General features: G+C 39.1%; 1 protein-coding gene and 1 non-coding gene across 3 annotated transcripts in view; one reads left to right on the top strand and one right to left on the bottom strand.

Moving 5' to 3' along the window:
* Positions 1-913: 913 nt before the first annotated feature.
* Positions 914-1,117, bottom strand: LOC116281693 (small nucleolar RNA SNORA23). Its single transcript, XR_004191149.1, has one exon. It is a non-coding gene; the product is annotated as a small nucleolar RNA SNORA23 (small nucleolar RNA).
* A 9,086-nt stretch (positions 1,118-10,203) lies between these two features.
* The window catches only part of MOXD1 (monooxygenase DBH like 1), an 84,366-nt gene continuing 67,759 nt past the window's right edge, over positions 10,204-26,810 (top strand). For both annotated transcript variants that reach the window (XR_012075015.1, XM_015235760.3), the window contains exon 1: positions 10,204-10,616. Coding sequence is in view for 1 of the 2 variants with exons in the window: in XM_015235760.3 (XP_015091246.2) it covers positions 10,353-10,616 (264 nt within the window). In the remaining variant the exon portion in view is untranslated. The remainder of the gene's footprint in view (positions 10,617-26,810) is intronic.

Here is a 26,810-nt window from a genome sequence, read left to right as displayed (position 1 = left end):
TCTTCTAGGCAAATACAGCTATCCCACAACATGTAGATGTTCCTAAACATGTGGTTATGAAATATATGATGAAATTGGAGATGTATTTTAACCGTGAGGCAGGATGCAGAGGACATAAGACTTTGGAAGTGATGCTGGAACAGTGGGACTTAAAGAGTGATTGTGTATTAAGCGATTTGAGTAAATATAAGACAGGAGGAGACAAAAATATTTACATTACACAGCTAATGAGTCAAAATGACATACCTAAACATTCATTTGGTTGGCTGAATTTGCTTCCTAATGAATTAATTTGATTAGTTTAAACAGCTCTGCTTTGGGGTATCACATACCGAAATGCACTGGCATTTCATCCTCATGATATTCTAGCCCTGCTCGGCACTTCTCTGTTTGTTTTTTTAAGAGCCTGGACACATTATTTCTTTATGGTGGTTTAAACTTTGTGTCTTGGCTCCACTAAGAGTATCTTGATGCAGTTGTTTCATATAAATACTCTTCCCCCAAATTTTTGCTTTGTTTTAGTTACTCTCCATGTTCAGATAATTCTTACCACATGGAGCAAAACATTGCAACACTATTTATTCAGGAGAATGGAGGCCCTTATTCTGTTTTCTTTTGATGGAGCTCAAAATAAGAAAGTGACAATATTTCAAAAATGGTTTTATATTAAAGAAATATGTATTTTGTATCCACTCCAAAAGAGGAAAAAAACTTGTCAGGTTTTTGACTATCAGTAATTTGATTCCTCTTCTAATGCTTCCTGAGTTACTTAAATCATGAAAATACAAGCTCCATGAGGGGACAGATTTTTTTTTTTTGCTTTTTTTTCTCTTTAAAAAAAAATAGTGATCGATTTACTATAGGTATCTTACATTAAATCCCCTCAAGCGACAGCATCTCTATTCCCACAGTTCTGTGTGTGGGAGTCTGGAGGCTGGCCAGTGGTGGACATGTCCAAAGAGACAACACTAGACCAGTACTATGACCCCAACTTACTCTTTGGCTGCGTGTTTGTGTGGATAGTGAGACCTGAATGCAGAACAGATTTTTTTTTAATCAGTCTTGTTCAGCAATATATCTCCAGCATCTAAAAGTATAGGCACACAATCACTTCTCAAAAGTATTTGTGAATAAATGAATAAAATAATCTCTTAGAATGCAATCTAAATGAAAAACTCACATATTTCAAATAAAAAATATTTAAAATAATGAATCCCAACAAATTAATGAAGTGTTCTTTTATAGGGTTGTGTAGCCATGATGATTTCTTAGAAAGGTTTTGCTTCACATGACATGTGAAAACTTTTTTTTTTAATGTTTGTTTGTTTAGAAGTTCTCAAGAACATCAGCTGCTCTGATAATTTTTAATCATTGGTAAAAATACACATGCTTGTAAATTCTGGTAGCTATTCACAAAAGGTTGAATAAGGCAAACAAAGTTCTCCGTTAATGTATTCTATGAACACTTCTTTCTATTAAATATTTGAGTAGCATTTCTTAATTTTAAAATGTTCTTTCTGTAAAAACCGCAATTTTCTTAAACTTCCTGATTTTAAAGTTCTGGTGCTCGACACCTAAAGTTTCTCCTAAAGTTGGAGGCCCTTTCTTCTAAACAAAACTGCATAGAAGATTCCTCACGAATCTGTCTTCATATCTCATATATACCTTACATTTTTATTTTAATCTGTAACTTCCTGTTTCAAACTGAATCTTAGATACACTGTAACCCTACTGTCATCTCTCTGCACCATCTGTCTTTCCTCTCATCAATTTCCCTGTTAATTGTGCAGAACTGTCTTGGATAATCTAATTAAGTTTCTGTTTTCTGTTGAAACATCTCAAGCTTCTGATCTCCGGGTTTAGAAACTCTGTTGTGAAATACCACAAACTAGCCGCTGGCCGTAATCGATGGAGTTACCTTGAAATAGAGGATCCAATGGAGGTAGAGACAATGTGGACTGAGGCCATGTGATTGACATTGGCAGGACTCTGGTATGTCCGAGACCCTTGTCCTTTTTATCTTTACACACCTCTCTCTCTTCTGACTCATTTAGTGGGATTCAGTTTGTTGGTTTTTCTAGTTCTTTTTTTTCATTCTTGGCCACCAAAGAATTATACAGCATTCACATTACCTTAGACACAATTTTCAGGTAATTTCCTCATATAAAAGGGCTTAATTGCTTCATTAGGTAATTCAGAATTGACAATAAACATGTTTTAAGAAATGACTACCCTATAGTTTACCAGTTTGCCTAACTTTGCCACACTCAACGTACGTTTTATCATGTGGTGTTTGCTCTTGATCACAGTGAATCAAAGAATTAAAATTAATGCTCTTTACTTGGTAGTACTTATATTTCCTTGGGAAATATATTAAATATATTGATACAGGAATTTCTGAAAAATTGAATGGAAACATCACTTTTAAACAGAAAGGAAGAACAGAGCAAGAGATGGTCTTTTCTGTCTCATACTTGGCTTCCTCTTCATGGGGAGCAGGTCAAACTGATCCCACAGGTCAGGTCATTCCCTTTCCTGGAATATTTAGGTTTACTAACTATTTACCTGGATAAACCTACCTCACAAAGGTAGATTTGTAAAAGTATTTTCAAATCAAAACATTGGTTATGCTAGTCAAAAAAGCTTTTTAACAATATTGGAGATACAGAAATGATACTTTAATTTCTCCAGTTTATATCCCAAATCATGATTTTTAAAATTCCCTTAGATTTTTTTTCTGACTTAACAATCCTGCAGTATAAATAGCAATAATATAATATTATTTGCCAGTTTTTATTTTTAAGAAAGTAAGTTTTCTTTTTAAAATTAGATTTGCAAACTATTTTGTACCCACTAACTGGTTAATGCTTGTAGTCATGGTCTGAATTACCTAAATACCTTCACTCTCTAATGTCCCTAGAAGTCAAAAAATAAACCTACAATTTGAAAAAAATGTGATCATGGCAATTTTCTCTATAACTTTTTGCTGCTGTGAATTCTAAGCACTGATTATATACTCGAGAAAGAGAGCTAGGTTGCTCTTTTTTTTTTTCTAAGTTCTTCCTTACAAGACACCAACTCTCATTTTATATTGCTTTGAAGCTTAAATTTTCAGCATGTTTAGTTCTCCTTTTCCTAACATCTGAAAAGAGGAGAAAAATAGATTGATAATTGCTATTCTGTCTGAAAAGAATAATTGTTTCTTTAAGTTGTGTGTATATGTATGGAGAAAGAGGAGAGAGAATAAAAGAGAAATACAATAAAAAAAAGATGATTCACTTTCTTCAATTTCACTCAAACTCACTTTCCCTTTTCACCCTCTCCATAACTTTCTAGCATTAATTTTTTATGTATATTGTATATATTCCATTGGCATATAATCAGTATATAGCGACTCTTCTAGGAACTCAGTAACTACATACAGTTTTAGAAACCTGTGTCAACAAAAGCTCCAAGATAAACAAGTTTCTACTGTATAGCACAGGGAACTATGTTCAATATCTTGTGGTAACCTATAAGAAAAAGAATATGAAAACAAATACATATATGTATATGGATGACTGAACTATTATGCTATATACCAGAAATTGACACAACATTATAAACTGACTATACTTCAGTTAAAAAAAAAAAGCAAAGTAAACAAAAACAACAAAAAAAGAAAAGCTCCAAACATTTGTAGCAAATTGGTTTTCCCTGGGTTTTTGTTTATTTTATTTATATTCAATAGAAATACTACCAATAGAGTTGTTTGATAAGAGATGTGGAAAAGTTTCTAAGATGTGTAACAGTTTATGGTTATTAATACATATTTAATATTACAAGAAATGTCTCCCTTTACAGAATAGAGAAGATCTTGTGTTTGCTTTTATATAAATCAAAAGGCATTTTTTTCCACTCAGTTTCCCACAAATAAGGAGAAAACACCACTGACTTCATAAAGTTACTGTAACGATTAAATTGGACACTTCATATAACATTGCCTACAGCACTTAATAAATGTATTAATATTATTGTGATGATCATTATCATTATTAATGATTTTACTCCTAAGTCTGACATTACCTGGCTCTGTCCATATTCTCATCTTAACAGTTATTCTTTATTCTTTTGATGTCTCAAGCTCACTGTTGGAATTACTGTTACCAAATAATAACTTCCATAAACACATTGGAAGGAGAAGAGTAGAGAGGGAAGAAGGCATTATGAATACAGTGAAATTCTCCTCAAGCATAGGACTCCCTAGAAGTTACCCTCTGGTCATGCTCCTATGTTCTCATTATCATCAATAGTTTACTCCTAAGGCTAATTTTGTAATGGCCCGAGGTTTTATATAGACTTTGTTTGGGCAAACTCTGCTGTTAGTGAGGTGACAGCAATTATCTGACAAATTATAGCAGTGACCATCAACCTGATTATTTGGTTTAAAATGTACACACTTCTGTAAATTATCTTAAAAAATTAAAAAAAGAGATGCCTTTTGAAGACCAAATTGCATTTAATAAGGCTAAATCAATTAATCTTTCATTTCTAAGTTAATTAATCTTAAATTTCTTTATTGTCTAATTTAGATCTCTAAATGGGGAAAGTTCCAAAAATTTGAGACTCAGAAATGAAAGGAAATAAAATCCTGCAGCATAGGAAATAAACACACATATTTCTCTTTTTTATCCAAGTATTGTTTAGAGAGCTTCAAAATCTTGTTTAACACTCATTCCCAGACTATGTCTTATACTTTTTTTTACCAGTTTCCATATGGAAAGGTAATTGCTAAGTATTCCAGTTTTTTGTTTAACAGGACCTCTTTTCATCATCTATTTGCTTAGTAATAACTATAGTGACTTCCATTGTTTTTGAATAATTACATTTTTATATTTAGATTTCTAGTCTTTATGTTTTTTCATTATAGTACAGATTTCTTTAAATTTTTCCAAAACCACATATGGAATTTTGGAACCAAGTAGTATTGAATCATCTCATCATCCTCAGTGTGGAGCTAAATGCATATTCAGTTTGGAATAGATGCTGGTTGCTCATTTCGACTAAGCACTTAGACTTTTCTTTAAATTGATGGTCACAGAAGCATAAGGACATGGAAGCACAAGTATTTAAACGCCAAATCTACTGCATATTCAGAAGGGTAATGTTTAGGGAGAATATTACTGTATTCACAATGCCTTCTTTCTCTCTACTCTTTCTCTCAATATGCCTATAGAAGTTAAAACTTGAAAAAAACAATGCCAATGGTGAACATGAGACATCCAAAAGATACCTGTAAAGAGGAGGATGTGAAAAAGAGCCAAACATTGTTGTTCATTGTGTCAGGTGACCACCCTTCCTGCTTGTATCTATTTAAAAATTATAACCTTGTACAGTTCACTTCTCTCTAGGACTTGCTTCACCTGCAAGATGAGAGTATGGACTGGAGGGTCCCTAAATTTCCCTCCAAGGCTGACCTTCCTAGGACTAACTCAGAATGTTTTGTCATCCCTCATTTCCTGTAATCACCAACCACTTCATTTGCTTCATTTCCAAAGAAATGCAATTTACTGAAATGTGAGGACATGGTTATTTTTCTTAATCTAAAGATCACTCTGATAAAGAGCACAGTTCTGGGCTCTGTTCCTCTCAGCAATACTCAGATCACTTTTACACATGGCTTTACAATTATATAGGCTGGGTATTGGTATAAATCCATTTCTTCCCTACCACATTATTGATACACAGCATGGTTACCTGTAAAGGGAAATTCTAACAATGGTCAATAGTGATAAAAAAAAAAAGAGTATTATTATTTTTTTCTTCTAGGAGTATTTTTTAGTACTTTTTTAAGTTGAAACAGTTTTACTTCAGTGCACAGTTTATAGATAATACCAGCATGCAGGTTTTACACAGAGGCAGTGGTCTCCTTATTGTTAGTTTCATATGGAAGAGCCTAAAAGTGATTTTCCATACTAACTGGCACTTATTTTCAAAGTAACCTCAAGAACTCAGTTAAACTCATTTCTGTTTCTTGATAATAAAAGTAAAAGTACTGTGGCCCCTCCTTCATCCACACCCTTGTCAGCATTAGTATCATCCATTATTAAAATAAGAAATTAAATGTTGGGCTAATAATGGTGGATCATGGCATCTTGCTCCTATGAAAAATACCAGCTCAGCTGAAAGTTTCATGATGATGACTTAGTGGCTTTAAAAATTATTATTCTTTTTTTTTTATTGGATATGAGGTGAGAGCTAGGGAAAGTATGTAGGTTAAAAAAAAAGAAAAAGAAAGGAAAGAAAGAAAGAAAGAAAGAAAGAAAGAAAGAAAGAAAGAAAGAAAGAAAGAAAGAAAGAAAGGAAGGAAAGAAAGAAAGAAAGAAACAAAGAAAGAAAGAAAGAAAGAAAGAAAGAAAGAAAGAAAGAAAGAAAGAAAGAAAGAAAGAAAGAAAGAAAGAAACCAAAGTTCTATTTTTGGCTTTTCTGCCACTGACTCACAGTATTAACTTGAACCAGTGACCAACTTTCGTCTGTTAACTAAGCCTATCCACACAAGAGGCTTAGTTAATAGACAAAAATGAGAAAATGCTTCAGTTTCCCTATTTTAATGCTGGAAAACTGCTGAGCTCACTTATATAAATATTTTTCTTTGAGCTCCCTAGAAGACAGGAACTTTGTAAACATTTAGTTTTATTGTTGCACCTTAGGTACAAGTAGACAGAAAATTATGATACTCCTATATTTAAGTAAGAAATAACCCATTTCGGACAATCCTAGTTCATACCAAGGACTTTGCATTGGTTTGCTACAATTTTGGGGCTTTCTTTTTTCCATCCTACTCCCCCCTTGCCGTTGACAAATTTGGAAATATAAATAAACCTTCCACAGCAGCGATGGTTCCAAGGTAAGGCAGCCCAGCATGGGCTACAGTCACGCTGGCTGATGGCAAGCTGTGTATCAGAATGGGTGAGGATTCAAAATAAACATTACATTTAAAACTCCTGATTGAAAAGTGTGAGAAAATGATTCATGTTAAGAATGACTCATTTGGTTGAATGTTCTGAACTGAAGTAAGACCTCACTGAATCTCTAGTTTTGTCCATTCTCTTTCTTTTTTAGATATATGTGTAGAGACAAAACCTAAAAATTGGGATGGTAACTGACATGTTGAGAGTCACTCTGTTATTTCCGGTGGTGTTTTACAAAATTAATTCACCTGTCTCTTTGCAAATCCTAGTTCAACAGACACATCCTTCAAGGTTTTAATGGCACTAGGTTCTGGAATGATGTCCTTGGAATGCATACAAGGGTTATTTTTGGATGGTGGAATTTCAGGTGATTTTTTTTTTTTTAGTTTACTTTCTGATTCATATTTTTCTGCACTTCCTGACCTTTTTCTTTAAATAAGGAGCAAGTATCACTTTTTGTTTTTTACAAAAACAATAGTTAAAAAGATAAATTTGAAACCCCTTGCCACTGATTTCATTCTCCTCTTGGCCATATATCCTGAGTTTTTAAATGGGCATATGCTTTCTTCATGCTTTATTTACAGATTTAAGACAAATGGTTGTACAGTAATTAATTTCCATATTGGGAAACGGAGACCTTTACGCAGTTGAGTGGGGAGATGGTTTCGATGCAAGGAACTCAGGCAGCTTGTGAAGCACACTTAGATAAAATTGTCTCTTTTGTCTTCATCTGCTGGGGTAATTCAAGCGAAGGCAGAATGAGTCTCTTGAGGGTGAATTATGCTAATGATGTTCTGTTTGTTGACCTAATCTCAAGGCAACCACATTAGTTTTAATAGTTTGAGCACTCAGGGGTTTTTGATGCAATGCCAGTTAGAGACAAGCAAAAGGCAATAATGTCACACTCAACAATCTTACTTAATTAAAGAATGAAAACCATTTAAGACTTTCTCTTTTGTGTATTCATGTGTGGTCTTCTTTTCTATTTTTGCTTCAATACCAGGGCAGAGCAGAACATTCAGTTATACCTGAGGGCCAAGTTTTCCCTCCACAGTTCAACTTTGTTAACAGGATGCTTCCAGGAGGATCCGGAAATTCATCTATTCATTCTTGCTACAAATATTTATTAAGAATCTGTTACATGCTGGTCCATATTCTAGGCAATGAGGTAAGAACAAGGAATCAGAAGCTGTTCTTGACCTAAAGAGGTTACTGGAGGAAACGAGCATATAGCAGACACTGAAATGTTAGGGATGTCATCGTGAGGTCTGGACAGAACATTCCATGGGCATCAGAACCGCTGTGGAGGGGTCAGTGCAACGTGACTGAAGTATGGGAGTGAGATGGCAGGGAGAAAGGGCAAAAGTGGCAGAGTGCGAGCAACCTGAAGAGGCACACTGATGGGAAACTGCAGGGCACTCTTTTGAGGATTCCAAAGGCAGTTTTCATGTGTCCAGTGGGAAATGGGTGAGTGACATGAGAGCGATGGAAGGTAAAGCTAGAACAGTAAACAGGGGTCAGATTCTAGATGTGAATTTGGGGTTTATTTAATGAACTCCAGGAAGCAGCTGGAATCAGGCTCCTTTATGCTAGGAATAAAAGTAGGGTCACAAAACAGGAAGTTTGTATTTGATCAGTCTGGAGTGCTTTAACTTCCCTGAAATCCCTGTGCAATGTGGTGAGTGTGCTTCACATGGTGCTGAGACCCACAGCTTTTGGCCTCCGTGTCCACCATTTTGTTCCTCTTTATAGTCCTCTTGTCTTCATGGCTCAAGCAACAGCAGGAGCCAAGCTCCTGCACCTGTAGAAACTCAGTTCTGAGGTTGCAGCTCTCAGCTGGTTCCGGTTGATGCCGCTGCCGCTGACTTCTGCCCCCGGGGGCCCGTGGCTGCGGGAGTTCATACTCTCAATGCCTCAGTTCTTTTAAAGCTTCACAGGCTCTTTTATTTCTTGCCTTGTCCCAGGGTTTCAACGTCACTGTTTTCTGATGCTGGTCTACTATCATTGGCTAAACCTGTAGACCTCGGTCCCCTCTCTCCCTTGGGATGAGTCCCTTCTCAGGCAGCTCCCTGGTAATCAGGTCCACTGTAAGGTTGCCTTCCAAACAGTCAAATATGCCTGGCTTTTGGGAGAGCACGGTTTTGATGCATGCTGGTAACTTTGGAAAAGTTATGGGAAAAGGAAAGGGAAGAGAAAACAGGGGCAAGGAAAAACAGGCTGGAACATGACTTGAAGAGAGAATAAATAATAAGCAGCTTGTGTGGAGCTTCCAAATCGAGTAAATAATACAGATTAGTAGTATTCTTCCTACCTGTATTTTTTCATTTGCTATCCTCTCTTATTTTTCTATTTTGTATCATTTGTATCTTGTAAGCCACCTTACAACTTTGTTTTTGTTGAAGCATGGTGGAATATAAATAAATGAGTAAATAAAGCAGGTAATTTGCAGTTGCCACATTCTGAAGACAGGAGTGATGTGGTCAAAGGTAGAGGCAAAAGCACTTTTTGATAAACATGACTATGGCCAGAACTTGAAATAACAGGAAAAGAGAATTTCAAATTAAAATCTAACTCCCCAAAGATGCTTCGACCCTGACCTACTCTGTTGATGGCAGAGTAGCTTGGCAGAATTTATCCCTTCAAAACCAGACCAAACAAAAACCAGGCGGAAGGAGGCAAGCATGGGGCGCTGACTCCTGCGGTCAGGGTCAGGAAACTGACCTCCCCAGACCTGAGGTCCCGCAGGGTGAAAGGGTGAGAGAGGTTCACTGAAGGAGGAGAACCGAGTCCCTCGCGGGGTAGGGGCATCGCTGGGTACAATGGTTTCCAGAAAGTCAACGGCAATGGATACTGAGATGTTCAACAGTTACGCTGGACGAGACTTCACTTGCCCTCGAGCAAACCCAAGTTTATCCCTTTTGATTACTCAGGTCCTCCCCTCCTCGTCTAGGCTAAACTTGCCCTCTCATCAATTTCTCACTCTTTTCCCTGGGATCACCACCCCCTGTTCCCCAAGACGTGGCCACACTCTCCCAGCATTAACTCTCTCCCTCCTCCTTTTTCCTCTGCCCCCCCCCCCCTTCCTAGGCTTTTGCCTCCTCCCCCCTCTCCTTTCCAGACGTCCCTCACTTCGCTCCGCACTGAAACTAACCTGGGGATCTAGTCGGGGACTCGTGGCGGCAGGTGGATGGGCGGGAAGGGGGAACGCGGCTGGAGTCAGCGGGACCCCGGCCGCACCGCTGGCGGGTCTCTCGGGGCGGGAGGGAGAGCGGGTCCAGCCCCTCCCGGCGGGCGGGCCGGGGGGCGGGCCCAGGCCTCCCGCTTGCGGCCGCGGCTCCGCGTGCGCCCTCAGCGCTCCAGTCGGCGGGAGCCCAGGTGCCGGCGGGCAGGACGCACCCGAGGATGTGCGGCTGGCAGCTGCTCCTGCTCTGGGGGCTGCTCCCCAGCGCGGCGGAGGCGGGCTCGGGGCAGCCTTTCCCCCACCGCACCCTCCTGGACTCGGAGGGCAAGTACTGGCTGAGCTGGGGCCAGCGGGGCGGCCGGCTCGCCTTCCGCCTCGAGGTGCACACGGCCGGCTACGTGGGCTTCGGCTTCTCGCCCACCGGGGCCATGGCTGCGGCCGACGTCGTCGTGGGCGGGGTGGCCCACGGGCGGCCCTACCTCCAGGTAAGCGCGTCCCCTCCGGAGCCTCCGCTCAGGGCCCCGCCCGTCCCGATCCCGGTCAGGCCACCCCGTTTCCTCTCCGGGTGAGGCTGCACGCTGCCGCCCCCCGCAGCGCCACACCCGGCAGCCCCAGCCAGGCACCCCCTTCGCCGTCAGGTCCTGCACCCCCAGAGCCTAAGGCGCCCGCGCCTGGGCTCCCCAGCTCGCCTCCCGGCTCCAAGGCTTCGCCCGGGGAAGCTGAGCACGGTGACCCCAGACAGCGCTCCGTCTCCGAGCCCTGTCCCGTCCCCAGCGCCCCACTTAATACATCCCCCATGTACACACCTGGGAGTACCCCTACTTTTTCCCTGATGGGAAAGGAGAAGGACCGGCTTTGGGGACCTAACGAGTCAGCGCTCAAGGTTCAGGGGACCAGAGAGCTTTAGCATCTGCTGTCTTGCTGTCTGGGGTCCGGGATCTCGGAAGTCCCCACATGGCGGCTACTCTGGAGCCTCCGGCTGGGTCAGTTAACTCGTCCGAGGAATGAATGGAAACGTCCCCAAGAATCCTTAGGAACTTTGCTATTCCCAGAGCCATTAGAAAGCCGCAAAAACTCTGGTTTCCTCAGTCCGCAGGCAAAACCCCCTATTAAGTGGCAAAACTTTTCACTTACTTTAATAGCTAGCAAAATTAATTTGACAGCTGCCGATTTACTTTGAAAGAGCCCGAGTACAGACATTGTCTGTTCATAGACGTTTTGTGAATAGGAAAAAATAAAAAAAAATTGTGAGATAACTAGAGGGATTATGTAGTTATGTTTTCTGGACATCTTTGCGTATTTGATCTTGATCAACATTTGGACACTTCTCCACCATTTCATAACATCGTGGTGAATACACTGTTACTTATCACAGTTCATCCCAAAATACTGCCCTTTGCCAAAAGTCTCTTGATCCAGATACAAATTAGTTGCGTTGGCATTGTCTTAAGGCTTTGACGATATTAAAATCGAGGTATTCGGTGGATTTCGAAGAGCATTTCTTAGTCATTTTATTTTCCTCTTCTAAGTTTGATTTCCACAGCATTCTGACTGAGATGCCATTAATTTTGGACCCTAATTCTGGCATTGAGCTATTAACTCTGGCTAGAAATAAACAAAATGACAGCAATAAAAACTTTAAAGCCATTCCATTGTCTAATTTTTCATAAACGAATCCTTTCCTCCCAAGATAAGAATGCTGCAACTCCAATAAAATTAAGTTTTATGAGGATTATACTCTTTTGAAATCATTGATGTAGAAATTTTTTTTCTGTTGCAGCATATCAGACATTAAATTTATAAACCAAGAACTTGAATTATTTAAATACCTATTTGAGACAAGTCTTTTGTTGTTGTTGTTGTTGGTTTGTTCAGAATGGGGAGGGTCATATGCCCCTTAAATATCCTTCCATATTTTATTGAAGGGAGCATGGAAAAGCTTACTCTGGTGATACCATAAAACAGAGCATGTATATTTGATATTGTTTTCACTGAAAGAATAGCATTTCTAGAAAGCCCATCCAATTTGATATCAAATGAAAGGCTAAGAGTAGAAATCTGTTTCAACATGCTATAATGGGCACACCACAAGCACAGAGTTGTTAAACTGCAGTGTTTTCGTGCTGCTGGTGGTTCTTCATAAAGATCGTATACAAATCAATTAAGTGCTCTTTAGATTGGTTTCCAGCCACAGAACATTTCTTAATTAGTAAACACTTATCACTATGAGATAAACCTTAGAAATGGACACTACCAATATATTTAATCAGCGTGAATTAGGACTTTCAATTCTATTTTTATTTCTAAAGAAATAAAATCCTTATTTTCATAGATAAAGGATAATCATTTTCCTAGTTGACTGACATCTTTTACTATTCCATTTCCTTAGACATCCCACTCATTTTAGGACATACAGTAGACAATAAAAAATTATGCTTATCAGTTAAGTAGAAAGAAATTTTATTAAAGAACTCTTTAATAAAATGAAAGACCCCAAACACTGAAAATAAAAAGAAATAAATCAGTTCCAGCTGGATCATCCAGTCTGGGTGATTCAATTTTCCAACACTTGAAATTGAATCTTCTCCCTGAAAAGTATAAATCTGAGATTCTTTATACAGTAACTTCATCCTTAGCAACTCTATCAAAAAGTAGAGAGTGTTCTTAAACACAGTGTATGTGATTCCATTAGTAGACATTGAATTTTGTGTAATTTACTCCCAGTGAGAACAAACTGTGCATGAAACAATCCAGCAAAAACGCTGGCTTCTGGGACACCATATTGGATAGCATCAGGCTGTGTGACAACAATCTAAGTTGACATCCTGGTTACCTCCCCTCGTGGCTATTTTCCATATATTTTATTTCATCCTTATTTAATTTTAAAAAATTGACCTTTAGATTTTTTTTACATTCTATTATTTTTCTGATGATCTTAAACTCTGGTTTTCAATATGATGTTAACACCTGGATAACTATATAAGAGTAAATCCCAACCAGCCAGGTAGAGAATTGTTGGCTAAATAGATGTCACAAACCCAAATGCCCGAAGGGGTCAGGCAGCAGATGTAGAATAGTGGCAAGGCTTGAGTGGGTCAGGCAGGATGTCAAGCCGCAGAGCTGAGGGGATTGAGGAAACCAGAGTTTCTGCATGTGAATTACTGTTCCGTGGGGATGCAAATCAAGTATTGCCAGATCTTCTGTTTGTTTTTTGGAAAGTAGACCAATTTTTAGATTGCGTGTGTGTATGTAAATAAAATCTCCTGATTACTAAATAGCAGCCCCAGTTGGCATTGGTACAAAGCACCATGTAGCGCACATAGACACAGACGATTTCAGCTGAGGTATATCCCATGGGCAGCTTAATCTGGGACCAAGAGGGAAAAAGTTAAAGTTAATAAAGAATTATGAAAACCCATGAAAAGCAGAGAGGCAGTTCCCATTTCTCTTCAGGCCAGGTTTATTCTGTGCCTGGAAATGTCCAGTGTCAGAGGGAACCTCACCCCTTCTTCTAGTTATCTATCCTTGTGTAATGAACCACCCCAAAACTTAGTGGCTTAACACAGTGACAACACTTATGTTGCTCACAAAGCTGCAGCTGAGCAGGCTTAGTGGTGCTAGGTCTCTGCTCCAAGGTGAGTGGTTGGAGTCATCTGGAGGCTCTCTTCGCTCGTTTGCCTGACCAGCAGTTGATGTTGGCTATTGGCTGTTGGCTGGACCTCCGCTGGTACTGCGGTTGGAACGAGCCCTCTCCATGTAGCGGCTCGGCTTCCTCGCAGCACAGTAGCTGGGTCCCAAGAGGGAACATCCCAAGGGGCCCAGGTGGGAACTGTACAACCCTTTAGAATTTAGCCTCGGTGTCATGGGCTGTGTCTCCTGCTGCAGTCCCAGCCCCACTGGATTCGAGAGGGAACACAGACTCCACTTCAACTTCATGGTGTGAGAAGGTCACATGGAAATAGAATACATCAGTGTGGCCAACACAGGAAAATGGGATGTGAGAAGATGGTCATGTCCCAGGTCTTAGGTATGTCCCTGGGATGTGCCCTGCCCAGTGAGGGTCCTTGGCTTTGTGCAGGAAACAATTCAAGAGCAAGCCATAGTTGAGTAAAAGCAGATTTATTCAGAGAGATGCCCACTCCATAGGCAGAATGTAGGTCATCTCAGAAGGCCAGAGAGTGACCATGAGGTGGGGGATTTTTAGTTTTTATGGGCCTGGTAACTTCATATGCTGACAAGTAGGGGAATTATTCCATCTACTTTGGGGAAGGGTCTGGGATTCCCAGGAATTGGTCCACTGCCCTCTTTTTGACCTTTTATGGTTATCCTCAGAACTGTTGTGGCACCTGTGGGAGTGCCACTTAGCATGCTAATATATTACAATGAGCGTATAATGAACTCAAGGTCTACTGAAGTTCAAATCTCCCACCGTCTTGGGCCTCAAGCTCTGTTAGGAGTTGAATCTGCTGTGTCATTCCTTTAATGGTTGTCATCCCCTGCCCCCTTTCCTCCTGTCTCATGACCATCTTTGGAAAAGCCATGCTACAACACCCATCCTCACTGACTTGCCAGTCTCCCTTCTGCCACCACTTTGAGCACCTGTCTACATGTATCCACTCTCTCGACACTGCTAAGATTGGGAGGCAAGTGTTTACTTATTCATCGTCTTTCCTTTTCCTCTCTCTCTCTCTCTCACACACACAAACACACACACACACACACACACACATCACTCACAAGGAGTTAGTGAACAGCTAGTCCCCCTATTCCACACTCCGTCCACCCCTCTCCCCAGAAAAGGAGTTTTAAACCTCCACAACCTCATATTTTTCAGTGGTTCCCTAATCACTAACTCAGGGTTGGACCTGATGAGACTACCTCCAGGGGGCAGTGAGACATTTGCTTGTAGGCTTGTGGAGTGTAAAATTGGATTGCAGTTTCCTTGCTTGGACACCCTTAAAACTAGACACAGAGGTGAGATATTATGGAAATTTGCCCTGCTCGTTTAGTAACCCTCTGACCCTGTATAGAGATATGTCTTCAGATGGTCTATAACCAGGTGTGATCAAAATGGGGGAAAAAATATTGTGGTTGCTAAGTGAAGCCAGTCTCAGTGTCATCTATTGGATGCTTTGCTCTGCAGTGGCTCACGACTGGGGACACATTACCCCTGGGATGCTGCCGAGGTTAGTTTTGATTCTGCCTTACACCAAATTGCCAGGGGTCGGGGTGAGAAGCAGTCTTGCCTTTTGCCTTGGCTTTTGAGAACCTAACTATTTTGCCTCAATGGGTTAACTCAAGTCTCACTTCCCTGATGGATTCGTGTCCTTTCCTTGTACTTTGCCCCTTTTTGACACAGAGCAATCCCACCCCCACCAAGCCACTTAGCAACTGTGAGTCCCCATTTGAAGGAAGTAATCTGGCTTGATGAATGCCCAGTTTGTGCAAGTTAGAGAAGAGGGCGGCATTGTCAGATATGCCTGTTGAATTTGCACAAAAATTGATTCCCTCTTCCTTTGGGGGTGTAAATCACTGGTGAATGGAGGCTGAAACATATGTCATCGTTTGTTACTGCCTTGCTTGTTGGCAGTCTCTACAAGTGAAACCTTTCTGTGATGAGAAGTAAGTCCTCAGCAGCAGGGTAATTGCTGCTGGGCTGCTTGCTGAGGAAGTGCTTGGAAATTGTGCTGTGATGTGAAATCACAGAAAACAGTGAGCATTCTTTGTGGTTAAGGATGTGCTTCTTTTAAGTGCACCCCAGCCAACGGCAACAAAGAAATGTTTGGAAAGCAAATTGAAAAGCTGTAAAGGAAAGGCAAAGAGAGTGTGCAACCCTGACATGGCTCAGCTGGGGCTTTGTTAAGAGATATTTATAAATCTTCAAATTATGCTCCCCTCCCCCCTGGCAATTTCCAGATGACGAGGGGACCTCTCCAAGCTTCATGCTTTGTGCATTAGTAATAAATACACATGCACTAGGCTAAGCTTGACCATGAACATGAAGGCACCACGCTACTCTTCAGCTGTGTGTTCTCCCTAGCAGAGCAGATGGTTTTGTAAAAAGCCAGCCTGAGGAAACAGGCAGACCTAAGAGCCAAGAGAACAACACACCTGAACTGACCATCAAAGTTCAAGGCTTCAGGCAACCAACGCTGTATTTCTGGATTCTTGCATGGAGAGGCAAGAGTCCACTTCAAAGTTAATGATGGTTTATTGATTCATCATTTGTAATAGAGCCCTATTGAAATAAAGTTGCTGGCAAAAGGAATGAATTCATTATACAGCATCATGTTTCTGGAAATGTTTGATCCATATGTAAAAAAAAAAAACCCTGCATATGGATGCCTCATGGTGCTGTTTATTGTTAACTTTTAAAAAATAATTAGTACAGAACGTTTGAATAGAATTATTTCTCCAGGAAACTTCTTCTCAATCTACATCTTTTTAACTTGTTAAATTCAAGGATTGATCGAAAAAAAAAAAAGAAAAGAAAAAGCTTTCTCATAAGGGCAGTAAGGATAGCATACAGCACAGCACGTAAGCAGAGAATTCAGAAAAAATGAAAATAATTTCAAATGTATCATTTTTTTGTTAACTGTAAAAATGGGATTATATATCTGAGTGCTATGCAAATAATGTGTGGAGTAAACCTGATTTACTATTGAGGTCTTTCATATTCATCCTATGTAGCCAAAAAAAAAAAATTAGGAGAAAATCTTTTTTAAACATTTTTTGCTTTTACAAATTAAATATTGATGTTTTGTGTATTTTCTTGCTGCTGTTAAGAGCTCAGACTTGAGCCGATTCCTCTCAGTTTCCTAAACCACCCCCACCCCAACTTTACAGTTAAGAAACTGAGCCTTAGATACCTATTGAATGGCTTGTTGGAGGCCATACAGATCATAGCCTGGATTCATTTCATCTCAGTCCTGGTTTGGTATTCTTTCTTCTCTTTCAAGCAACTGGTAGCTTACATAAAAACATTCAGTTTTCTTCCTCCGTAGTGAGAGACTGCACTAATGAAATACATTTTTAAACAGATTAATACAATAAAATCGTATGATTTCCTTTACTAATTTTGTTGCACTGTTAATGTCGTAGGCATACGTTTCTGTGGTGTGGTTTTTCATTCCCCGAGTTCTTACTATATGCCACACATTATGGTAAGTCCTAAAAGTGTGTAATCTCATGTTGTTCTCACAATAGCCCTATGAAGTCAGTATCTTCTTTCTCCCGTTTTGTAGACGTATAAACTCGAGGCTTCAGGCCACACAGCCTGGGACCTCTTTGTGACTTTCATATGACTATTGCAGGGCTCACTGATAGGCAGGGAATGTTGGAATGTTCACTTATTCTCTCAGCCAATATTTATGGACTGTTTGTTGACTAGTTCTAGATGCTGAGGGTGTGGCACTGAGTGAGAAGAAATCAGTGGTACCATGGAGCTCACATTATGCTGAGAGAGGATAAACAAATAATTAAATGAGAAAAATATCAGAAAGTGTGTTAAGTGCTGTGCAGAGAATTAAAATACGTTGATGTGATAAGGAACAACTGTGCTGGCTATTTCAGATTAGGATGCTTATAACCAAAGTATGAAGTAAAACAAGTGTCCCAAGTTTTAAAGATTGTCTTTTAAGATTAACCATAGTGTTTAATTCAAAATATTATATACTATGAAAAAGATTATCTGGCATGGGCATCAAAGGACTCAGTAGACCTTGAGTATAGGAGACTGCCTACCTGGAGGAAATATAATTAATGTTTTTTCAAATGTGTCTGAACCACAGGAGCTCTCTCTGCTACTTCTGTGGCATTGTTACACAGATGTTTAGTGAGCTCAACCAGAGTCCTTCTATTTTTCTTTTTTTTAACCAGAGTCCTTCTAGCTTTGATCTAGAGACTTGGTGAAGTTTCTTTCTTAATATTAGGTGTGATTGTTTTCCTCATACGCTGTGTTCTTTCTCATCTTCAATAATATGAGAGAGCTAAAGGACTTTGAGAAGCCAGATCAACAAAACCACATGCATCAGGGGAAGATTTCCATCTTTCAGGCCCTTTTTAAATGAAAACTTTGAAATCTCAGTTTCTTAGATATAACTAAATTGCTACCATTTTTCCCCCCTGCAAAACTTCATGCACAGACACTCACTCATACAAGAAAACTCATGGCAGATGAAACCACACAGAAGCAAGGCCTCCTGGTACTTTGGCCATCCACATCCCTTTGGACAGGGCCAGGATGATCCACGCTGAGGCAGACTGTAGTCCAGGGGTGAACAGGTGGTGCTGGCAGCGGACTGAGAAGTGAGAAAGAGACTCCCTACATTGGAATTTCCCAAATTTGTCTGTGCATTTAGAATCACTTGGGCATCTTTAAAAATTCCAGTCCAGGCAAATCCTCTCCCTTCCCCGTATCAATCAAATCACAGTCTCTGAGGGGTGGACACAGGCATTAATGTATGTTAAAGTTTCTTAATTGATTCTAATGTGCAGACAAGTTCAGGGACGACTCACCTTTTGTGGTCAGGCCTTTGATAGAAATCAGGTGACTCCTTTGTTGTCCACCTCTAGAAGTTTGAAAGATTCTAGGTCCTGAGCATGGGGATGCAAAGCAGGATTCCTGACAAAGCAATTCGGAGTGATGTCTGAAGCCAGGGCTAGCATATGCTTAGATATTTAAAGTTATTTTGTAAAATAGAAAAAGTGGGTTTTCTAGAATTGAAACACTTCTGTGATAGGTTTAACACATTTGATGATAATTCTAAGTATCTTCTCAAAGTTACATGCTGACACGGGAGTGGCAGCGGAAGAACCATGGGTCGTGGTGGATTTTAAAACATGCTGAGCCAGAGATCTCCCTCCTCCTCACAGCCCTCTGCCATTCCTATACACCTTTTGTCAGTTGGCATTACCTGCTGTATTTCTAAGAAACAGAAATGTCTGCCCACACGGAGTCTGAAATTCATAGATTATATATGGCCACAGGGCACTAAAGGAATACTAAAAAATGAAAGTCCCAGATAATTCTCAGCCTGCATTTAAGCCAAGAGGCATGTTCTGCTCTAAAATCTTTTATTAGAATTAATAATAACAAAATGGACTCCCTTTGTATTTGGAAAAATTCCAAAGCATCTTTCCAGTTATGTAAATAGATATTCTTTCCCTTCCCTCCTTTGTTTTCCGAGGTTACTAATAAGCAGTGAAATGACCTAAAGCTCTCGTTACAGCAGGGAAGAGGAGGACAAGTAGCAAGCATGGTGGATAATTCGTGTTTTAATAGGGTAGGGATGGAACACCTACAAGCTGATGACTATGCCAGAGCTGCCTCATCTTCCTGAGGGACCAGGAAAGAGTCCATGTGCCTGGTGGGTCCTCAAGAAACACCTGCTGAATAACTGCTGGGCAGCTAAAGCAAGAAGTGCTGGTGTGAATCCAGCACTGGTTGCTACTCATTCACTGTGTGGCCCTTGGCAATCTCCTTAACCTCACTAAAGTGATAGTTCCCTTTACGAAGAAGGGAACTGGGATATCTAATGCACGGGGTTTTGTGAGGATTAAATGAAACAGGCATGCAAAGCTCTTAGTAGAGAATGTGGCACATTGAAAGTACTCAATAAATCCAAGATATTATTATTATTAGTCAATCACTTAGTAAAATATCAGAACTGTCAGAAGATTACATTGAGACAAATGTCCCAGATTTTCAACTTGGGGGAGAAATATCTACTAAAGGAATAGATGGGGAGATTGATAGCAGTTTTTGAGAACATTCAAGGACAAACTTTAAGCAATTGTTCTGTAAATGCTTCGCTTTGACCAATTGGCTTGTGACTAGAGATCAGCATGGTTTCAATAGACACAGATTATCTTGTCAAGACTGCATTTTCTTTTGCATTTGATTTTGCTGGACCTGTGGCTGGGGTAATAAATAAATAAAGGTGTACCTGAATGATCCTAAGGTAACTAGCAGGTTTCTTATGATGTCCTTGTAGAAGATGGACTAATAAAGTTGAATTGGGTATCATAAATATTTAAACATCCATACCCAAAACAGGCTGATGACAGACTGACTACATTTGGCTATGGAATGAAGACTCAAAAGATAGTGATATATTGAAATAAAGGAAACTAAGGGTTAAAAATTCACTGAGAATACAAATAAAGTTAGACACTTGGTTAAAAAATTAGTTGCATCTGTCCAAAAATGTGTGAAATTGGACTGACTTAGAAGAAAAAGATCTAAATTTTAGTTCATTTTAAGCTCAAAAGTAGTGCTTGCTGAGCACATAGATGCAGTATTAGCTATGAACTCTAGGCCTACATCAAGTGAAGGAATCCTGACATTATATTCTGTACCAGGCTAACCATACCAGGAGATACCTTCTAGAATAACATTTTCAAAGAATGTGTGATTGAACTGGAACACTCTAAAGAAGGTTGAAATCTCTGGAAATTGGAGTACCTAAGTAATGGGAAACTGCTGGCAATGTTTGGTTGGAGGAAAAACAATTAGAAAATACATGCTTATTGTCTTTGAAATAGTGGACCATCTTCCTCAAGAAATACGGATTAGATGCTACCTACTAGACTCCTGAAGGAAGAAAAAAGACCCAATTAATATACATTTAAGGTAGAAGATTTTAGGTTAGTGTAAGAAATACATTTCTGACCATCAACAGTATTAAAATTGAATGAACTGCCTTGTGAGATTTTCAGCTCATGAACTTTGTCACTGGAGATACTGAATACTGTCTTAAAAATATTTTTGAGAGAAATCCTCCTTTGGTAGGAGCTAGGATTAGGTACCCTTGAGTGTGATGCTGAAAATAAATTTACTCCACATTCTGGCTTTAAGGTTACTCAGGAAATTAATAGGAGGGAGGACATTAGCAACTGTGAAGCTGTGTTTTTTTTTTTAACCTACCTCAAGAAGTTCTCTGGTCTCTGTGGATGTCCACTGAGTCATTACAATTGTTATGAGGGTATTTCATTTCTTTCCCTATGATATATTTCAGTATATTTTAATTATATTAGTGAACATATATTAACGATACATAGTGAAAACATGTTAGTTTTGAAACCTAGAAGTATAAGGAAAAAAGAACAAAATATTTTGTGCTTGTAGATACTCGAATTTAGAGGGCTTCAGGATTAAGGCTGAAGGTAGAGTCGATGAGTTCCTGAAACTTGGCTGATGCATTATTTTGATCAAAGAATGGTCTGCATATCCTCTGCTTCCTGACCTTCCCACCTGGAGGTCCAGGTGGGCATCTCAAACTGAACCTCATTTGCCCTTAACCTCTTCTTCCCCAGCCTTCCCCGTCTCAGGCAATGGCACCTCCCGGGAGCTCCAGTCAAAAATTGTAGGTCATCCTTATTTTTTTTTTTTTTATGTTTTCATCTGTCTTTTTTCCTAACATTTTTTTATTGAGTTACAGTCATTTTACAATGTTGTGTCAAATTCCAGTGTAGAGTACAATTTTTCAGTTATACATGAACATCCATATATTCATTGTCACATTTTTTTTCACTGTGAGCTACCACAAGATCCTGTATATATTTCCCTGTGCTATACAGTATAATCTTGTTATCTATTCTACATTTTGAAATCCCAGTCTGTCCCTTCCCACCTCCCTGCCCCCTTGGCAACCACAAGTTTGCATTCTATGTCCATGAGTCTTTTTCCATTTTGTACTTATGTTTTTTTTTTTTTTTTTTAGATTCCACATATGAGCAATCTCGTGTGGTATTTTTCTTTCTCTTTCTGGCTTACTTTACTTAGAATGACATTCTCTAGGAACATCCATGTTGCTGCAAATGGTGTTGTCGGTTTTTATGACTGAGTAGTATTCCATTGTATAAATATACCGCCTCTTCTTTATCCAGTCATCTGTTGATGGACATTAAGGCTGTTTCCATGTCTTAGCTATTGTAAATAGTGCTGCTATGAACATTGGGGTGCAGGTGTCTTTTTGAAGTAGGGTTCCTTCTGGATATATGCCCAGGAGTGGGATGACTGGGTCATATGGTAAGTCTATTCCTAGTCTTTTGAGGAATCTCCATACTGTTTTCCACAGTGGCTGCACCAAACTGCATTCCCACCAGCAGTGTAGGAGGGTTCCCTTTTCTCCACAGCCTGTCCAGCATTTGTCATTTGTGGACTTTTGAATGATGGCCATTCTGACTGATGTGAGGTGACAGGTCGTCCTTATTTCTTCTCCTTTTTCTCTCTCTATAAAACCCATTTCAGGTTCTGTTGATTCTTCCTTCAAACTAAATCTGAACCCCACCCACATCCCTTCACTTTTACTGCCACCACTCAAGCGTGACTCCTGTCTTCTGATCATGGCTTTTCTTCTTTCTTCTCCTTATTCTGTACACGGTGGCCACAGTAACACACACACACACACTCACACACACACACACACACACGTCATGTCGACCAGAATATGGCACTTTCTGCCTAAAACTCAAATGACTTCTCTACATGCTTAGTGTTGAATTTGAACTCCCTACACTGACCTATGAGGTATCAAAACATCTGAGGCCTCATCTGATCCCTGTTGACCTTATGTATCTGTTCGGGGCACTACAGTTCAGTCATACTGGCTTTTATTTGCCTCACCAAACTGGATAAACCTCCCCCGACCCAGTCCACCTCCTTTAGGTCCTTTCTAATAGCTGCAGCCCCTGGATCTACTTCCTGCATGCTTTTCACAGCTGGCTCCAAATTGTAGTTTATTTCTCAAAGTAAGTGGTGACTTTTCTGATCCCTCAATCTAAAGGCTTTCTAATCCCTCTCTAGATCTCTGTTTTGTTCTTCTATAAGCACTTATGATTGAAATAGTTTTGGTTATATTATTATTTAAATTTTAAAAATTCTTTGCTTATCCTGCAACTAAACTATCAGTTTCATTATAATAAGGATTTTGTCTACTATACTTATAATCACGTGTTCTCAGCCCTACAACAGGGGCTGAGAGAAATAGTAGCCATACAATAAAATATGTTTTGGAAGAAAGGAGAGGAAGAAAGGAAGGAGGAAGGCAGGAAGGAGCTTTCTCCCCCAAATTTATTCCTTGCATAAGCTGGTCATGGAGAGTTAAGAGAAGTCATCTAAAATTTTGGAAAAATTACAATGATGGAATAGGATGAAGTAAAATAGCATCTTATTTCAATGGTAAGATCTGAAATTGTTTTTTTTTCCATTGAAGTTTATTGTTAGAGATCCAGTCAAAATTTTAATCTTGCACTGTATCTGATAATTCTATAATTATAGCAAATTATTAAATTACTCTACACGAAAACCAAAATGAGATGATTGGCTGTGGGAGAAGATTTGGGATGTGTATTTTCAGAAGGTGCCACTTAAAGGGCAAACAGATTGTTCAGGGGGACCCCACACTGGAATGCAAGCTAACAGGGCTCATACTTTGGCATTCTGGTAGCTATTTGACAGATCCCTTATTAGACCTAGGGAGTTTCAGTTTTATCTGAAGTGGTTTCTAGAGACATACCCCTTCTGTTTTGACATTCCTCTCAAATTTCTAAGTTTAGTGAAGAAATAACTTGTTAAAATCAGCTTATACTGAAATCTGAAGATTATATAGTTTGCTTATACAGTTTTATGGTTTTTGGGGATCAAAGATTCTCTTAGACACACAAAAAATCTATTTTTATACTATCAATATTATTAGACCATCATAACGCTTATAGAAATTGATATGACAAACAGAAATGTTTGAAGTAACAAGGCTTTTGAGATTTAGAAAAAGAAGAAAACTACAAGCACCTGTTGAAGAAAATGATGACAGATGGTAACATTTTTCTCAAGGTCCCCCATGCAGCTGTGCTTACACTCAGTTCTCAGGCAGGACCGGAGGTTATTCACATTTTTTATTACACCCAGAAGAGTTTTCACTTCATCCTGTTTAACACAGCACCAGTAAGAGCGCTTCTCTGTTGCAGAGATTTTATTCAAGAGAGAAAAAGACTGACAACGAGTGAGAACCAGTTTACCATCTGTGTACTTATGTTTTTTAACAAGAGGTCGTAGCAATCCTGTCTATTATCAAAGCTAGTGTTTTTGGTATGTTATCTTAGTTTGAAGGTGGCAGTTAAGTACTCTGGCTGTCATGCTAAATGCTAATGCCAACTTCTGCCAGTGCTGACTTACCACACAGCATTTCGAAACCTCAGTAATATACTTCATCATTTTTTTTCAAAGCATAACTTGTTCCAAAGGAAAAATATGTTTCAGAAGTAATGTTTTTATGACACAACTGCAGATTAATTTTATTGCCAGAGTCTAATGATCAACTCAAATTGTCAAGGCTAATGGCTAATATTTTATCTTTAAAAGATACAAACAAAGTTAATACATGATTAATATAGTAAATCACAACAGAAACAAAAAATAAGACCTCAGTGATAATTCTTATTGAAGACCGCATCTTGGTCACTGATAGTCTTGATGCAGTTATCTGAGTTAGAATATGATCGATGTCCACATAAAGCCATTTATCTTGGGAAATATTGCACATTTTACTTTACAGAACATTAAAAATGAATAAGCACAGAGAAGAGTGATTTCAGCATATCGGCTTTTATATTTACATAATTAAAACATCTACATATTTTTATTCTTTTAAAATTTTTATTTAATCTGATGTTTTGATGCCATTGGTGGCATTTTGCTTTTGACTTTAGACCAGTAGAATTCATCTTGGGCATGCCAAGAGAGGCAGTGGACTATCAGTGACCAAGATGCAGCCTATTTTCTTAAATTTTTACCCAGCCATGTTCATTGAGGTCATGTTGAATGAGGTTCATCTGGGTGGGAGGTATATATATTTAGGGGGGGTACGTATTTTTATCCTTAAACTCTTACAGAATCTCTACAGAATCATGATTCTCTGAATGCTCCTCAACCCCCTTGCCTTCATAAGGTCTGTTTTTAATGATACTTAATTGGAGCCTACTTTTATTTATCAATATTTCATGTTATAATTTATACAATATATTTATAAGATGCATCATAGTATTGGATTTTTATAATGGCTGTTATTTTTATAATCAGGCCATGACAGTGAGAATGAATTGTGATCAATATTCCTATTTTTATTTTATAAGTCCTGGAATATCAAGCACTATAGCAAGGCGGCTGAGGAAGGGCCTTCACCATGGATGTCCAGTGAAGCTCCGTCTGGCTCCATGGCTAAATGGGATGGGGAGTGGGAGTGAGGGGTACCATTTGGTTCTAATGCTAAAGGTGCAAATCAGATACTAAAAATGATCTGGAAAATTTCCTTAAATATCTAGTAAGGACGATACAGTGTGGTCTTGGGAAATAAATTTCTCAATGTTGTTATCAGTATTCAAATTCTTAACTGTTTTACTGTCAGTATCATTCTCCATTTTTTCCCCTATTGGATGATAATGACAAAATAAATATTCCATTTAAGTATCCATTTGAATAACATGTATCCCTTTGTCAAACTGTCAGAAACCCTAAAACTAATCAGGTGTAATTTTTTAGGCTTAACCAGGCTGAATGATGGGTTCTCAAGATTGTTCTGAGTGACTCTCTTTTTTTCTTTTTTTAACATTTTTTTTATTGAGTTATAGTCATTTTACAATGTTGTGTCAAATTCCAGTGTAGAGTACAATTTTTCAGTTATACATGAACATACATATATTCATTGTCACATTCTCTTTCGTTGTGAGCCACCACAAGATCCTGTATATATTTCCCTGTGCTACACAGTACAATCTTGTTTATCTATTCTACATTTTGAAATCCTAGTCTGTCCCTTCCCACCCCCCCGTCCCCCTGGCAACCACAAGTTTGTATTCTATGTCTATGAGTCTGTTTCTGTTTTGTATTTTTAATTTTTTTATTTAGATTCCACATATGAACAATCTCATAAGGTATTTTTTCTCTTTCTGGCTTACTTCACTTAGAATGACATTCTCCAGGAACATCCATGTTGCTGCAAATGGTGTTATGTTGTTGTTTTATGGCTGAATAGTATTCCATTGTATAAATATACCACCTCTTCTTTATCCAGTCATCTGTTGATGGACATTAAGGCTGTTTCCATGTCTTAGCTATTGTAGATAGTGCTGCTATGAATATTGGGGTGCAGGTGTCTTTTTGAAGTAGGGTTCATTCTGGATATATGCCCAGGAACAGGTTTCCTGGGTCATATGGTAAGTCTATTCCTAGTCTTTTGAGGAATCTCCATACTGTTTTCCACAGTGGCTGCACCAAACTGCATTCCCACCAGCAGTGTAGGAGGGTTCCCTTTTCTCCACAGCCTGTCCAGCATTTGTCATTTGTGGACTTTTGAATGATGGCCATTCTGACTGGTGTGAGGTGATACCTCATTGTAGTTTTGATTTGCATTTCTCTGATAATTAGTGATATTGAGCATTTTTTCTTGTGCCTATTGATCATTTGTATTTCTTCTTTGGAGAATTGCTTGTTTAAGTCTTCTGCCCATTTTTGGATTGGGTTGTTTGTTTTTCTCTTGTTAAGTCATATGAGCTGCTTATATATTCTGGAGATCAAGCCTTTGTCAGTTTCATTTGCAAAAATTTTCTCCCATTCCATAGGTTGTCTTTTTGTCTTACTTATGGTTTCCTTTGCTGTGCAGAAGCTTGTAAGTTTCATT

Source organism: Vicugna pacos, chromosome 8 (assembly GCF_048564905.1).
Source record: "Vicugna pacos chromosome 8, VicPac4, whole genome shotgun sequence".
NCBI lineage: Eukaryota > Metazoa > Chordata > Mammalia > Artiodactyla > Camelidae > Vicugna > Vicugna pacos.
The sequence above is the reverse complement of the archived record's forward strand: the minus strand, read 5'-3'. Positions and strand labels throughout refer to the sequence as shown.